This window comes from Parasteatoda tepidariorum, chromosome 2, assembly GCF_043381705.1.
Source record: "Parasteatoda tepidariorum isolate YZ-2023 chromosome 2, CAS_Ptep_4.0, whole genome shotgun sequence".
Classification (NCBI taxonomy): Eukaryota; Metazoa; Arthropoda; class Arachnida; order Araneae; family Theridiidae; genus Parasteatoda; species Parasteatoda tepidariorum.
This window is the reverse complement of record NC_092205.1, coordinates 35,826,420-35,843,276: the sequence shown is the minus strand read 5'-3', so window position 1 is coordinate 35,843,276 and position 16,857 is coordinate 35,826,420. Positions and strand designations below refer to the sequence as shown.

The 16,857-nt window shown below is 29.4% G+C and overlaps 1 protein-coding gene across 1 annotated transcript in view; it reads left to right on the top strand.

Annotated features, from left to right (window-relative positions):
- The first annotated feature begins 2,980 nt into the window (after positions 1-2,980).
- The window catches only part of LOC107453766 (LHFPL tetraspan subfamily member 3 protein-like), an 86,923-nt gene continuing 73,046 nt past the window's right edge, over positions 2,981-16,857 (top strand). Inside the window, exon 1 of the mRNA XM_016070710.4 lies at positions 2,981-3,545. Coding sequence (XP_015926196.1) covers positions 3,128-3,545 — 418 coding nt within the window. The 5' untranslated portion in view covers positions 2,981-3,127. The remainder of the gene's footprint in view (positions 3,546-16,857) is intronic.

Genomic DNA, 16,857 nt, shown 5'->3' with positions numbered 1-16,857 from the left:
ATATATATATAAGATTTACCTCCCTACCTTTATGAAAACTTCCCTTTATGTTTCGGATTGAGCATCTTTAATGGTTAATTACAGTTTATGATTTACAGTCCGCGCGAATGAAAAGCCCGCTTTGGACACGCTATTATCTAATTTAAACCGGATATTCATTTATTTAAGCTGAAATAAACAGCGTCGTTTCGTGTCTCGTTAAACTAATAAATTAAGTGGCGTCAAGAAGGTATCACTGTGAATACCACCATCTTTTATTAATCACTATTCTAATTGACAGTGGTTTTTGTTCTAATCGATCCAAGTCACGATTATGATGGTGACAAGAAGGAATTATTCCATCATTATAAAATGTTAAGTGTAAACATCTCAATCAACACCCGACTGACCTTCAGGTGATGAGGAAGAGACGGACTGACAGGCAATGAGGAAACTAAGAAATCACCACAGGAAGAAAAAAAATCCTAGTCGGTCAAACAGACTGGCATAGATAATGTAATACAGATCATTTTTATTTAACTTTTCTTTTATTATAGAGTAATATTTACAAACATTAATGGATTGCCATGTTACTATCTGATATAAAATCTTTTCACTTAATGAAAAATGTTAAAAGGAGAGCGTGGAATTTGTTTAAAAACAGAGATAGACGGGAAAAAATTGGAACACCTTGAAAGTGGAATATTAAATGACGACCGTATCAAATGCTATATCTTAACAGTCGTGTATTTTTTTATCCGATTTTATCTTAACTGCAACTTTAATGTTGTGTTTCCAATCATTTAGAACGATACTAGAATGTGTAATTACTTATTTTTTACTTCAGTTATTCAACTTATGTAAATGTCGTTTTTTATATTGTTACAATTTCGCATATAATATTTGACCTTTACATTAAATATTTAGATTTATAAATTTGAAAATTTATAAATCTAAAATGTATTTAAAGTTAAAATAAGACTGGTAGCAACATGCTAAACTTGTATTTCATCAAAGATAATGAGGATTAATAATTAATTTAATAATAATTAGATAATTAATAATTAAGATAATTATTAATAGATTATATAAGATAATTATTAATAGATAGATTAGGATTAATAATAATTAAGATAAATTAAATTAAATTATTTTTTCGAAAAATAATTTAATCTAATTTTAATAATTTATATTATAAAAAATTTATTATTTTTTATAATCTTTTATTTGTTTTATATAATTTTTTTTAGTTGTTTAATTGTAATTTTTTTTAGTTGTTTAATTGTAATTTTTTTAAATTTTTTATGTGTTTAATTCTTTATTTTATTTTATTTTTTAATTTTTAAAATTAATGATAAAATAAATTTTATTTTCTAATATTATGAATAAGAAAGCTTGAATTTTTGAATTGATACTAAAAATGTTTTATCAAATATTTAACACATTTTCGCTGGAAAAATTGCATTTTTCGAATTTTAATTCAAAGTAAGGATCTATATCTAACTGTTCTAAAACAATTTTAGCTTTTAATCTAGTTAAATTAGTTGTATTAGATATTTCGTTTTGCTTTCTCAAAAACTCTTTATACCTTTGATTAACATTGTTTTGTTGTTCTTTTTAGCGTTTTTTTTTCTTCTCAAAACAGCATTTTTCAAGACAAAGGGAAATTTTTCTTTATAATAACAACTGCTCTTAACAAATTCTCATATTATTTACGTAAATTTAAAGATAGCTTTTACTCATATATTAATTTATAAAAAAGTTATTAATGAAATTGTGATTTTTTTACGTTTTTCAAAAGGAGGTTAAGGGAATAGCATAGTGAAGTAAAAAGTAGTTTATTTGACTTCTTAATAAATTCTGCGTTGGATTCAACGTAATCGACTTTCATAATTAGCGCAGTTATTAATGATTTTAAGTATTATATATTTTTCACCAAGATGTTATGCGAAATTTGAAGATGTAATAGTTTACAAAACTTTCTTTTCTTTTCATAAATTGGTTCTATTAATTTGGAAATTCGGAAAAACAGCGTATTTGAATTACACAGTTGCAGCGAATTAGCTCAAAACTTGGCTGTCGTAACGTGGACTTTGTTTTCCCACGTATGTACTTATGAGAACAAAATCAACCAAACACTTTTGGTTTTTAGCTGAACGTTAAATGATACTTGACCGCTTTATCTATACCTTAAGGCAACTTTATTGCCCAGAAACCATTAGATCAATATTTTTTAAATTTCGAATTTTGGTAAAAATGACAGATTACTATGCTGCGAAAATTTTCAAAAAATAAAATTTAATTTCTTTTTAAATTAACATCCTAAATTGTGTACATGCAACTAGAGAAGAAGGAGAGTGATTATGTTCAACCATGTGATTTAATTGGATAGCTGTCAGCGACGTCACGCTTGTGTGTCAAACCTGATTGGCTTCTGAATCGACAAATGCCACGATTTACCAACGATGACGTCATTTGCTGATAACCACTTGTAGCTATTTGTATCTATTAATCCACGACATTTAATCGTCACATTTTCTTATTTTCAAATCTTATAAATTCAAGTTTGATCAAAATATTCGAAAAATTTCAGTGCTTAAATTATATACCAAAAATAAACTTGCCTCGAGTAATTTATTTTAAAAGCGACAATCAATAAATAGCTCAAAATAAAATAAAAAGTAATTTTAAAATAATTTGTTTTATATTTGTATTAATAATAAAAATACCCTAAATATACTAGTGCTATTAAAAGAAGGAAAAAAAAGCTTATTACAATTATATATTCTTGATAATGGCGCATAAAAAAATTTAAAGATCAGACAATAAAATCATCCCTTTCCGTAACAAATTTACTTCCGTCATTTTCTATTTTGATATTAATAAATCGTCGCAGAAAAACCAAAACAATCCTTCTAACATCCCTTACCCAGAAAAACTCGCCAAACCGCGAAACCGAAACTAAACAACAACATAACCCGCTCCAGTGAGATAGAAAATGTAACTTGGCGAGAAACACTCTTTCACCCATTGAAATCCTCACCTGTTGGAATCGCATCTGCCTTCACAAATCAGAAGTAGCTTTGTTCTTGTTCGACAGGTACATTAGTTTCCTTGATCTGAGGCATTGCAGAACAGAACAGGAATCATGACGGTTGATCCCAAATATGAATACGCTTCGGAATCCAGCATGCATCATGCAAATTACATGAAAAATTCCAAAGCTATTGGCGTACTTTGGGGGGTATTCACCATTTGTTTTGCTATAATTGTAGTGGTGGTATTTATACAGCCGCATTGGTTGGGAGATACGCAGGAAAGCCGGGGTACCGGTCACTTTGGACTTTGGCAAGCATGCCGGATGGTACAGGATGGTCAAGATGTGATTTGCGAAGGTAAATTAACTGATTTTAATTCCATCCCGACACCTGCCTTCAGAGCAGCTACAGTTTTTATTGGATTGTCCGTGGTCATCGTGCTCCTGTGCATTTGTTGTATGGTGCTGTTTTTCGTGTTCCATTCTTCTACGGTGTTCCATATTTGCGGCTGGATGCAAGTGTTTTGTGGTAAGTTTTTATTATGCTTTTAATCTTCCTACACAATTAATAACAAAGTATGAATATTTAGTTTAAGTTCTTCATTACTTATTACAATTTTATCTAGTAATTTCTTAAACTTTCACAATTGTCAGTGTCTTTTTTGAATCGTGGCTTGCTTTCTCTCTTGAATGTCAGATTGCTATTAGACATTTCGAAATAATCAAAAATAGTCAATTTTATTTCTTTTATATTTCGAGGCGCCTTTCGAAGATATCCAAAGCTTCTCAGGATGCTATAACATCACTTTGGAAACAGTTGATTTTCTAAATGATATTTTTCAAAAAAACGTAATATTGATTCTTTAGAGTTGTTGATATTTCTGGAAAAAATCTCTATAACATTCATAAACTGAATTTCAATAGTTACGCGTCGTTTTTCAAACGTATATTGTTTGTAAACAAATTGATAGTTCCGAATCCTATGGTATGAACTGTAACTCAGTAAACTATGTTAACCTGGTGAATGTGCAGGGATCAATTGCCATTACTTAATCATCGCATTACAAATTTTAAATTTTCAGGAATTATATACAATCATTTAATTTAAAATTAATATACCACTGTGGTTACCAGCTTGCTAGCTAAGTAAAGGCGGCCTGTCTGCAGTGTTCACCATATCACCAGAACCTTTGTGGAATTGTGGAATTTTAACCTCCACGACCCTCCTGGCCAATAACGGGCTGTTGCAGGAAAGTTTTATTTTAAAAACAACCCACTACATGCTAACAAAAGTTTTAAAAAAGACGTTCTGGCAAAGGAAAAAAAGAATTTTTAGTGCTTTAAGAATTATATTTGCTATTATTCCTTTACATATAAGTACACTGTAATACGAAACTTACGTTTCAAAAGTTCATTAGAAGGGCATACAAATCATTAGAAAGGCAATTAGCTCAGAATTGTTTCTCACTTTATAGGATAAGAATTTATGTTATTGATTTTTCTTTAGACAATTCTATTTATAAATTAATCTAATGTTACAATTTTGATTTTATTCAATTAGTGAACTCTAAAATAAACCAGAAAGAAACATTGCTAAATATAACAACAAAGCAAAATATTTTAATTACGTAAAAAATTGCGGAACATTTCTGAAGTCTTTAAATCTAAATAGACAAATTTGTTAATAAGATGAGTACTCTTAAATAAAACAAACTGATAAAATGTGAATGTGAATTGAATTTTTTTCTTATCCTTAAAACGGCAATTTTTTCCTTACAATTATGGTTAATTATATAATATAAGTTATATAGTATTATTATAATTATATAGTATAAGTATTTAAATGGTCATATATATTGATATATTTTAATAGGTTTATGCATTAATTTAATGNTGTGAATGTGAATTGAGTTTTTTTCTTATCCTTAAAACTGCAATTTTTTCCTTACAATTATGGTTAATTATATATTTTAGTATAAGTATTTAAATGGTCATATATATTGATATATTTTAATAGGTTTATACATTAATTTAATGTTTCGAATGCATATGTAAAAAATATCACATACATTCTGATTTCACGGGCTCTCAAGATATATTTATGACATGTTTCGATTCTTTCAGCTCATTTTTTAAAATTTTATGCTTTAAAAAGTAATAGAAATTATTTTTTATTTTTTACTTGGATAGTTGCGTCGGAAAAATTCTTATTTGATTCAAATCGCTTAGTAAGTTTAATTTAAATGAATAGAAGTTCATATAATATTTGATTCATGTTGTACGTTTGACATGTGAGTACAAATGAATTTGCTAAAAGAAATACAAAAAATGTTGGAATTAAGGAAATGCTAATGAGCAAATTTTTTGAAGCCTTAAAAAACACTGCTTTCATTAAGTTTAGATGCATGAGTTTAATAAATTTTGTGGATTTTTACTCATTTCTTAGTAAAATGACTCCCAACATTTGCTAGTTTTAAATTGCTCTATATTTAATCATAAGTCTACAGAACTGTAAATTAATATAATAGAGTTATTAAATGATTCTATAATTCAGTTTGTTTAGAATTATTTTAATTATATCTTATATTATTTACGATTTACTAATTTAAAGTAATGTCAAATTTTGAATCAGTTAACGAAAATTTTATTTTTAAATTAATGTAAAATCAATGTTTTCTTGTGTTTTGAACTTTAATAATATAAGATATAATTGAAATGATTCTATTTTATTGCATCTTGTAAAAATATCAAAGCCGCAAATTTTTTGGACTTTAATTTACATACATCAATACAGAGTATCCCACTTATGTGAAGCCATCTTGATTCTGTGCCTTAATTGGATGCAAAGAATACCAATACGAATCGAACGTTGCAAAAATTCATATCCAAACAAATATTTACTCCATTGTTACTGATGGTGGTCAACTTATCTTGGCCTCTTCCTTATGTCGCCAAAGGATACGAATTATGAAAATATACCAGAAACCCATTCATAGCGAGAAATAATGTCCCAAGCCAGATGTTACAGCAGGATAATGCCTCATTTCATGTCACAAAAATTTCCCAGTGGTGATTTTAGGATAACAGGGTGCTTGTCATGAATGACCTGTTCTTTCCCTTAACTTCAATCCCCAAGACAACAGAAGGGGCAATTCTTAATAGGGCTGTATGTATCAATGAGGGGCATCAGTTTCAGACTGAGGCGGAATCAAAAACTATCATCGTTGAAACGTGGCATAATATTTATGCTGCTGTCATCCAGGTAGTGGTAAATGGTAAGCAACATCGAGTACTTCATTACTTATTTAAATGTCGCGGGAATTTTGGCTATATTCAGAATGTCGATGGGACACTTTTTTGGCTCATTTGATTTTTTTTCCTGTTCAGGTGGAGCAAGGAGTGAGTTACTCCTTGTAAATATGTATTTGGATATGAACTTTCATAATGCACATGCTTGATTCACATTGGCACATACGTATATGCATAGCAAAACATCAAGGTGCCTTTATTTAAGTGGTACACACTGTATTATGCTCGAAAAAAATAAAAGTATACAGGAGTATGAGGAGTCTTACGAAAAGAAATTATTATCTCTAGTTTTTCTTAAAATTCATTCCTGATTTTAAAAGTTTCTGCAAATTAAATTAATTTACGTCATGACAGTTTTAGTGACAGTTATTGGATATAATTGTTAGGAATTAACAGATAAATAAAAGTAAAGATAATTTTTTATTATAATTAATTACACATTTTTAAATGCAAAACCTTATCAGCGAGTGTATAACACAAAACAATTAATTAGAATGACTAGAATGAATCTTAATTTTAGAATTACATATTGAAGCAAAATCAATAAAGTATGAATAATTTTTATTAACTCGATGACAGAATTTACGGAGACACTATCTACATAAATCTAAATTTGACTACGACCTCATCGCAGCCCGAAAAAGATGATTAATGTAAAACTTCAGCTTAATCTAACATCTATGTAGCAAAGTTTGCAAATATCAGGTCCATAAAAATCATACGGAAAGACTTTTTATTTAAATTTAAGTTAAATTTTATACAAAGATACTAAAAAATGGAATAAATCCCAACATACAGTGAAGCATGTAATCAAGTCACAGAAAAACTATCTTTGCGGAGTTTTTTTCTCTACTATTTTATTAGAATTGAGTTTAGACAGTTAGACAGCACCTCTTACAAGAGCGAAAATCTCAGCACGGATCAATTTAATAGTCCAACGTAACAAACAAACTGCGCAGTGGAGGTAAATAAGAAAGATGTCACTACGCTCCGGCTACTAAGCTGCACAGTGGTGGGAAATACGAAATATGTAATTACATTTGGATTACCAAAGAATCAAATCTCTTGTTCATTGTAACCCGTGCAGAGGCCTTCTCTCTTCTTGGAGGTATTGGCTTAGAAATGTTTTAAAAAGGAGTTTTTTTAGTAATTTTCTTTCATTTATTTGCTTGCTTTTTTTAAAAAAAAAAAACTAGGATTAAAAATAATCTGTAGATGCTGTATTAATCAGCAAAGTCCGTTACCGGGTTTATTAGTAATGCATCATATAAAGATTCTATAATACTGTATAAGGAAAAAAAGTTTTGAAAACTTTTGTTTAAAAGTTTCTGTTAATTAAAATAATTTATGCAATGACAGTTATAGGTTTAGTGACAGGATTTAATTGTATGAGAATAATCGTTAAGTATAAGCAAATATATTTTTTTATCATAATTGATTACGTATTTTCTAATTCCTAAATCTTAATACCAAGCTTTTTTCATAAAAAAAACTTAGAACAGAAAAAAGAAACTGTTCATAGAATTATGTATTGAAGCAAAGCCAATAACATATGCGTGGTTTTTTATTTATAATTAATATATTATCCAATAATAAACCACAAAGAAATATGTTTTAATCAATAACAAATAATAATTAACAATCAATTAATTAATAATATTTTATATTTGTTATTATCCAATAATAATAACGATAAAATATTAATGAATTTGGAACATTCATAAAATTAGAATTATTTTCTAATCAAGGGAAATGAACTATTTTAGTTTAGATATCATTACTTTAAAAAAAAATGACACCTAACAACGAGTAAAAATACAAAATGTTTCAACTACATTAATGGTTGATCAATTCTTACATCATTTACACGTTCTCACCAAGGATTTAAATGGTTACGGTTAAGTAGAGCTGAAAGAAATATGCACACACTACTGAAAAAAAAAGTATAGGTTTAATAATCATTAACGCGGGCTACATTTATCTTCAAGGTTCATTGTGTAGATATTTGGTATGACATTAATTGAATCTTAAATAATATTGCAGAATTCCTTTTTTTTTAAATAAATTAATTTTATCAGATTTGATTTAATATTTAACTGGTCATTTGTTGGTAGATGGAACTAAACTCTTTGTATCTTAATATTATAATGAATATGCTAATGTAGGAATAATTTTTAAATATAAAAAGAATAGCTTGAAATTTGAAAATGTCTTAGATATTTTGTCTTCTCTAGCGACAAAGGTTGAAATTATTTTAATACTTCTGCTACTTTATGCTGAAATGCCCCCGACTCATATTTAAGGTGGTTTGAGTAATTTAATGGCTGCCTGACAGATTTTAAATTATTACATAGATTTACTTTTACAATTTAGACATCTACAATATTGCGGTCATCTGTTGAAATAAATAAAATCGAAATTAAAGTACTTCCTCACAGGCAACAGTTAAACGCAGAAAAAAAAATTTGGTTCATGTATTGTTTTGAAATTAATTAAGGTGTTGGATTAGACGAGGGGTTGAAGAATTAGAATATTTAAATACAGTTGAATTGTAATTACCTTTAAAGTTCTGCTTTGAACAAGATAATTTTGAAAGGTGCTTAGCCAAGACAAAATTTTTGATGGTTTTCCATTGATGGACCAACATAATCTTGATGGTAACCATCATTAATTCCATCATGAACCATTATGTTTTTGATTGTAACCAACACAAGTAACCATCAACCAATGCAGGAATTCGGACTCTTATGATAGTACAACATAAGAATGTCAAATAGTTTTGAAGGTTTGTTCATGTTAAACCATCTGAAATTTTCCTTCATTATTTCTTAGAAATCAAATGTTGGAACTATCATTAACAACCATCATCCCATTGTAGCAATTCGGACTAATTTCTGATAGTCCAACATAAGGAGCACCAAATTGTTTTGATGGTATATTCCTGATAACTAACAAGAATTCCCATTAAACCATTAGTTGGAACAATCATGGACCAACACGGATTGTTGGTGCACGAGAGTCAAACTTCTTTTGATGGTTAACCATCATAGTATTAAAGTAGCATTTTCCATCATGGAATGATGGAAGTTTGTTGGCATATCAAAAACCATGGACTCATTATGGAGAATGTTGGACGATGGTGATCATCAAATGATGTCGAACCATCATGAATCTCACTAAAATCAACAAAAACCAACAAAATGTTTTGATGGGACAATCAACAATTTTGACTTGGGTAAGTTGAATGCCAAAGGAGGTTAATTCAAAATAATTTATAAGTTACAACGCATTTTTCTGTATTGTTTTCAACTGGCTAAACTTTTTTTCTTCAAATTAATATCATGCATTATCTATATCTATAATTTATGCATAAAAAATGTAAGAACTTACATCCATTATTCTACTTACAGATACTTTTAGTTGTTTAATTGAAAGTACTCTTCTATTTTTGAGTGTTGTTTTTATGTGATATGAATGTCTTATTCAAAGATAAAGTTATCTCCATTAGGAATGTCAAATGAATGATAGATCGAAGGGCGGTGGCTTTTTAAAAGTAAAAATCCCCGCAGAGAAAGAATGTTGAACCTTAAAAAAGTTCTTGAAAGAGAATTATTAATTTTGAATAGAAAAATAAGTTATGAATTTAGAGGGTGTGAAGTTTCGCCTTATTTTTTTCCTATCTCAAAAATAAATATGATTGATATTTATTTTTTTTAATTTCCTTTCATTCTTGCAATCTTTGATGGAAATATACTTTTGATATGTTGGTTTAGCTTTCTCAGAGTGCAGCTTAGACGACAAGATTTAAAATTGACTTCTCTAAAATTGTATTCAAATTATAATTGATAATTTGAATACAATTTTATTTCCTTGTCATTTGACATATATTTTTGTATAATTGAGCACAAAACACCTTGAGAGTTCTTTAGATATTTTTGCAATTTAATTTTAGATATTCAAGGTGAACTACAATTACGTAGAAATACACTGTAAAAAATTCAAGATCAAGTCATGGTATTAATTTCCGACATTTTTGGGGTCATCATCCGTAAAATCCATTTTTACAATAAAATCTATATTTACCGTTATATATTATAATGTAATGTTTACAGTAATATTTATTTAATTAGAGGAATACAGTAATTTTAACGTCAATTATTAAAAAAACTGATATACTGTAAATCTGATATACCACTAAAATTATGGTACATCTGATATACCGTAAATCTGATAGCCTGATCTGATAACCTGACTAATCTGATATACCATAAAAATTATGGTATATAAGATTATTTGCTCAGCAACATGTATGTTCTAGTAAAAATTGAATTTACAGTAAAAAGTACTAGCACTCTAAGTCCCGGTACTTTTTTACCATAATTTGATCCGTAATTTTTCTACAGTGTACTGACATCTGTATGTGATATATACTATTTATGTAGGTAATGCCATTTAAATAAACAGGGATTGATTTAAAAATTATTGTACCGCGGAATGGGATTTTTTGGGGAACCCCTAGTTACATGCGTAAAATAAAAAATCCATTAATTTATTGTACAGTGACAATTAGTATGAAAAATTATTTCAATAAAACTTTTCATCACAATACTTCAATCTCTAATTGGAAGAGGTCGTGGGTTCGACCCTCGCCGGCCGAAGACTCCTCGTGCTCGTGTAGTAAATGGTGACTGATGCACGTTAAATCTGTCGAGTCTCAAAGTCCTCCATGTTCCCACAACAAATCAATACCTCTGGGGGTACTGATCCAGGAGTTTCCTTGTCTTCTGGATTGGTTCAAAATTACAAGGCTACGGAGTTGAACGTAAGTAGTCGTAAACCCATGAAATTGGGTCGGCTGTTCAACGACGGTTATAAAATAAAAATAAAAAATCTCTAATTGGGCTTTGGAGTTCTTTGCATTATACAAATACAGAAAGATAATTTGCTTCAAAATTTTTTTTAATTTTATTACCGTCATTGAACAATCGACTCGATTTTGAGTCCACTACTCCCAATGTTCAATTCTGTAGCCATGTAATTTTGAACCCAACCCAGAAGACAAGGGAACTTCTGGATCAAGTATTGGGAGAAATTTGCCTTCATAGTAGACTTTTAGAGGGGACTAACTTGCATTTGCTTTACATGGCGAGGAAAACCACACAAACCTCCCTCGGTTAACCTGACGGCAAGGGGACTCTAATCCGCAACTTATCCTACCACTGAGAATATTTACGTCACCACTATGGTTGATGAGAGCCAGGTGAGCAATTCACATCGAAAAGTTACCACTGGGTTTCGAACCCGGGTTACCTCATTGCGAGGCAAGTGTTCGCTCTTGCTCCACCACTGTTTAAAAATTAGAAATAAATACTGAAATAAATATTTATACTTTTAAAGCAAATGGCACAGTAGTGAACAAAATAAATCAAATCTGATAATTTGAAATTATTCGAGCAAGAATGGATTTCTTTTGAGAACTTAATTCCAAAATCTTGAAATTATTGTAAACCTCACAAAAAAAATATTAGTTAACTTGAATAAGCAGTTTTTCTTTTACCTGTTGATAACTTTATAAGGCAAACCACAAGTTGGAAGGCTATTAGAAGTTACTTAAATACATGAGATTTTGACCATCTGTGGAAATTTTATAATAGCTGTTCCTGAATATTTTTCTTACATGTAAAATATATTTTATCGTCAAGAAGTTTTTATGTCCTGTTTCATAAAAAAAATCTCTTTTTAGATTATTAATTTAAAAAATATTTTTTAAAATAAAAATTTCTGATTTCTCATTGTTGAAACTTATCTTATAATAATCGAATTAGCATTTAAAACTATTAATCAAAAATTGTGGAGCATCATTGTGGTCGGATATGCTTTTGATACATTCTTATTGCTATTTTATAATTTTTTAAAGTTTTAAGACTTGGAATTTAGTTTTTTTTAACATTAAAAAAAACGTGTTAATAATATAAACGCGTTATTAACACGACACCATAATGGGATGAAAACAATAAATCGTGAATAATAATCATTTTTAAACAAAGCTATGAGTTAGTATTGAACATATTATCGAAAGGATGGCATAATATTAAGAAAGCAACTTCTTTATTACATCCGCTGTATTAAACGAACACTGAGAAATAAATACTATGATCAAAACTGTTGGAATATGTCAAATTTTACCGTGTTTCTGGTTCTATGGGAATACTAAAATCTCTGTTCCTTTTACTCAAGTGCTTTGGTAATGATTTTGAAAAAATAATAAAACATGGTTTTAAAATTTGTTTACTATTTTTGTTACATTTAGAAATTATTTTTTTTAAATCAGAATTATTATTTTTTTAATCAGAAACGTCATTACCATACAGTGTGGTAATTTTACCGGAATGTTTTCTTCGTAAATATGTAAGTTATACTTGTCAAAGGAAAAATTCTATTTGCTTCAAAAGTACTTTAGGTTAAAAAAATAAATGAATAGAAAAGTCGACGTGTCTCAAGCCCTCAAAAATATGTGCTAGTTAAGCTCCACCGGAGCATCGAATATTAAAAAAGTCAGAAATTTAAAATTCCATTTCTCAGGAACTATTCGACCGATTTCATTCAAATTTTGTATTGGGCCTCGTAAAATTACATTCTTTAATTTGTATTCTAAGAATTTGCATACCTTGCAATTAAAACACTTTCTCAACTATTATTAAATAAAATAATTATTGCAAACTATTTTTTTGCTTGGAATCATCTTTAAATCGACTAATTTTTAAATTTTTTGTAAAAAATTTTCTATTTGCTTTAAATGTTCTCGAGGCAAAATACGCAAAAAGTAAAACTAACATTAAGGAGAGTAAAATTAACATTAAGTAATAAAACTAACAAAAAGTAAAATTAACATTAATTTCATCAGAGAAAGCACAATTTTGTGTCTGATTTCGTAACTTAAAATATCGTCTACATTAATTAATTTCCATATTTGAGGTCAACCCTTTGTACCATTAAAATTATATCTTATTTTATTTGTACGTAGAAATATGATCATTAGATCAAAAATTATTCAGAGTGTTTCGTTTACTTTTTTCTGCTCACAGTACATTCTTTTATGTAACTATTGCCATCCAATTAAAAAATTCTTTTTATTGAAATTCCGTGAAGCGAATCAGTCATCACGCAATGAGCTTAATTTGATGGACATGTGAGCTAAAAGGGTTGACGCGGAGAGCCAATTATGCGTTTAAAGATCTCTTGTCTTCTTAGGCAAACGCATTGTTTCCTTATTGATTGTTTCGAATGAAAGATTCTGATGCACTCGAAACTGTCATTTTACAACTCTGAGACCCCGAGGGTTTGAAGTTTTGTTATCATTAACGGATAAAGGGGTTATTTTATTTGCTCTAATGTTTTTGTTTTCTGCAAACTATCCTTGTTTAAGTTCCTTTCTCCTTTACGAGTGAAATTGTTTTTAATGACAATACAGTTTCACGAAAAACAGTGTTAGAGTGTTATTTTAAAGAAGATGCGTTTGTATAAACACGAATTACACTGAGGGGTTCTTTTTTAATTTTATTTTCTACTGCATGGGTTTTTAGACAAATATTCGATACCTTCTTATTGCTTCTTATTGCAAACCTGCAATCGGTTTCTACCTCCAAGATTCAGTTCTTTTCCTGACATTTTTCGTTCTTTTTTTGTTGAATTGTACAAATTTAAAAGCGTTATATTTAAGAGGGGGTCGCATAAATGTTGTGACAAACTTCTAGAGGAGTTAGAGCTCATCAAAATCAAAATTGCATAGTAACCCATGTCAGGAAACGTCGCCATACGCCGCTTCTCTGTGATGAACTGTTTCTCCATGTGCCTCTGAACAGTTCATGATAGAGAAACACTTTCAGCAGCGTAGAACAACATTTCCAGGCATGAGTTCCTATGAAATTTTAACACTGATTACATGCTCTAACTCCCCTAGAAATTCGTCTCGACATTTACCAGAGAGCCATTGTTGCTCAGGAAATTGCTAGTATCCTAATGAGGTACCCGGATTCGAATCTCAAAGGTGGCTGGTCAATACGAACTCCACACCCGGCTCGCACTGACTACATTACTGACGAAAAATATCCTCAGTGGTAGACGGATCATGGGGTAGAGTCCTATTGCTGTCAGGCTAAGCGTGGGAGGCTTTCGTCGTTTTCCTCTCCATGCAACGCAAATGCGAGTAAGTTCAATCAAAAAGTCCTCCAAGAAAGCAAACTTCTCCCAATACGTAATCCAACAGTTCTCTTGTCTTCTGTATTAAGTTCAAAATTACAATGCTACGAAGTTGAACATTGGTAATTGTATAATCAAAATTGAGTCGCCTGTTCTACGATGGTTATGAAAAAAATTATTTTTGCAACCCCTGTTACTTATAACGTTTTTAAACTTGTACATTTCTGTGAAATATAGTTTAAAATCTCATTTTTAAAAAAAGCTGTATTTTTGGGGGCAAAACCAATTTCACCTCTGAAATTCTCTCACCCAAATTAGTTAAGATCAAGTATTTGTATAAAAATGCAACAAAAAATTTTCCCCATTGTTATTTTCAAATATTTTCCTGGTCTAACTGCTTTAAATCCAGATATATTGCCCAATTGTGTTATTAGATCTGGAAACAAAGTAATACATTCCATAGAAAATAATAACAATAACATTTGAATACCAAACTAATTATCGAAGTTTTCTATCAAAAAGGCAATCTAAGTGCCTGCCACGTAAACTTTCCAAAAAACAAATAAATAAATAAAAGCGATTTTACTAAGCACGATCAGCTTGGTCATAGGGTGAGTTTTTATCTAAACCTATTTTGTTTATAGACTTTCTGAAAGTTTATGGCCTTATGAAATTGGTCTAGTTAGATTAGACCACTTAGGAACTAGAAGTAAACAACTACACGAGCTTGGTAAATCGAAGGAAGGTCGAAGGAAGTTTAAATTTAAACCACATTCAAAAAAATATTTTTAATTTACTGGAGTCATTAATAAACAACCCTTTTGCTATTGAATATTGAGAGTGCAAATATGATATTAAACATATCAACATAAAGAAAATTATATTATTATCAATAGATGTTTAAAAAATAATTAAAAAACTAAACTACGTGAAAAGTTAAGGAATAGAGGGGTAGCTTCGGATATAGGTGACACAGGTTCAAGTCCCTGGAATGGCTAGTTTATCTATATGACTCGTATCAACCGCATCGCTAACATACATGGTGGAAAAATATTCGGATGTAACTACCATATTGTATAGTAATGACATTCTTGGTAAAAAAGCAAAAGAGAAGAACTTAAGTTCTGATTAATGAAATTGAAATACACAGCATTTAAACCACTCATTTTGTAAATTTTCCGTTCATACGGTAACGGTTTACCGGAAATTCTGGTTTACAAAATTATACTTATTATTACAACAGATATAGTAAAAAATGCACAGCTAAAAAGTAAATTCAACGGAATAAGTGGTTTTAGGCCATGGTCTAAGGTATCATGATAAAATTGCAAAATTTCATCACATTTTCCATATTTTATTTCATATTATGAAACCATATTTTATTTTCAACCTTTCCAAAATCATTACCAAAGCGCTTCGGGAAAAATTACTGAGCTTTTTGATTTTCTCATAGAGCCAAAAACACTTTAACCATATTCTGGTAGTTTTGGCCATTTTTCAGTGTTGTTAGCATAATGTTATATGCTTTGAGTGAATGTGAGCTACAGTCCCGTTGTCAGTAAACAAACAGTGGAAAAGATTCGTTATTTTTTCGCTTTTTTAAATCCAAATTGCGTTTATTATTGCTAACTTGTCTAGGGACTTTCCTCGTCTTCTCAGTTCAACGCAAAATTACGAGTTTATGTGCGTTGAACATCGAGAAATGGACCAATTATTCTATAATGAAGATTCAGAATAAGTGCTCTATTTTTGATGCTTTTCTTACGAAATTGAAATTACTGTAATATGTTTCTGTTGTACATCACCAGTATTATCAAAATAATTGTTATTAAATTTAGTAATTATTGATGTTAATGGATCAATAACGTCTGAGAATCTGTGTATCTAACGTCAGAAAAAGTCAATAGAATTTGTGAATTTTCAAATTTTCATCTGAAAAATTTATCAAATGTATTGTAACTATGAAATTTTAGTTCAAACTGTTAAAAATTACTATCTACTTTAGACACTTACAGAATTTAACAATTATAGAAATTAGATGTTTATTTGAGTATGTTAGCTTACCAGCTGAATGTTGAAATTTAAAATGCAATTTTTTTTTTATTAATTCTTTATCTTGAACTTTAAACTGAAAGATGTGATGAGTATTATTAGTTTTTCAGGGTATTTTTAATTTTAATAAAACTATTTTCATGCTTCATTTTTCACAAAATATTTCTATTGAGAACCGACAATGATTGTCGTTTAGTTCATAAAATCATAGATTTCAACTACATAGCCCTTTAAAATGCACGAGGAAATAATATTTTTGATATTTCTATTTTTCTGAAATG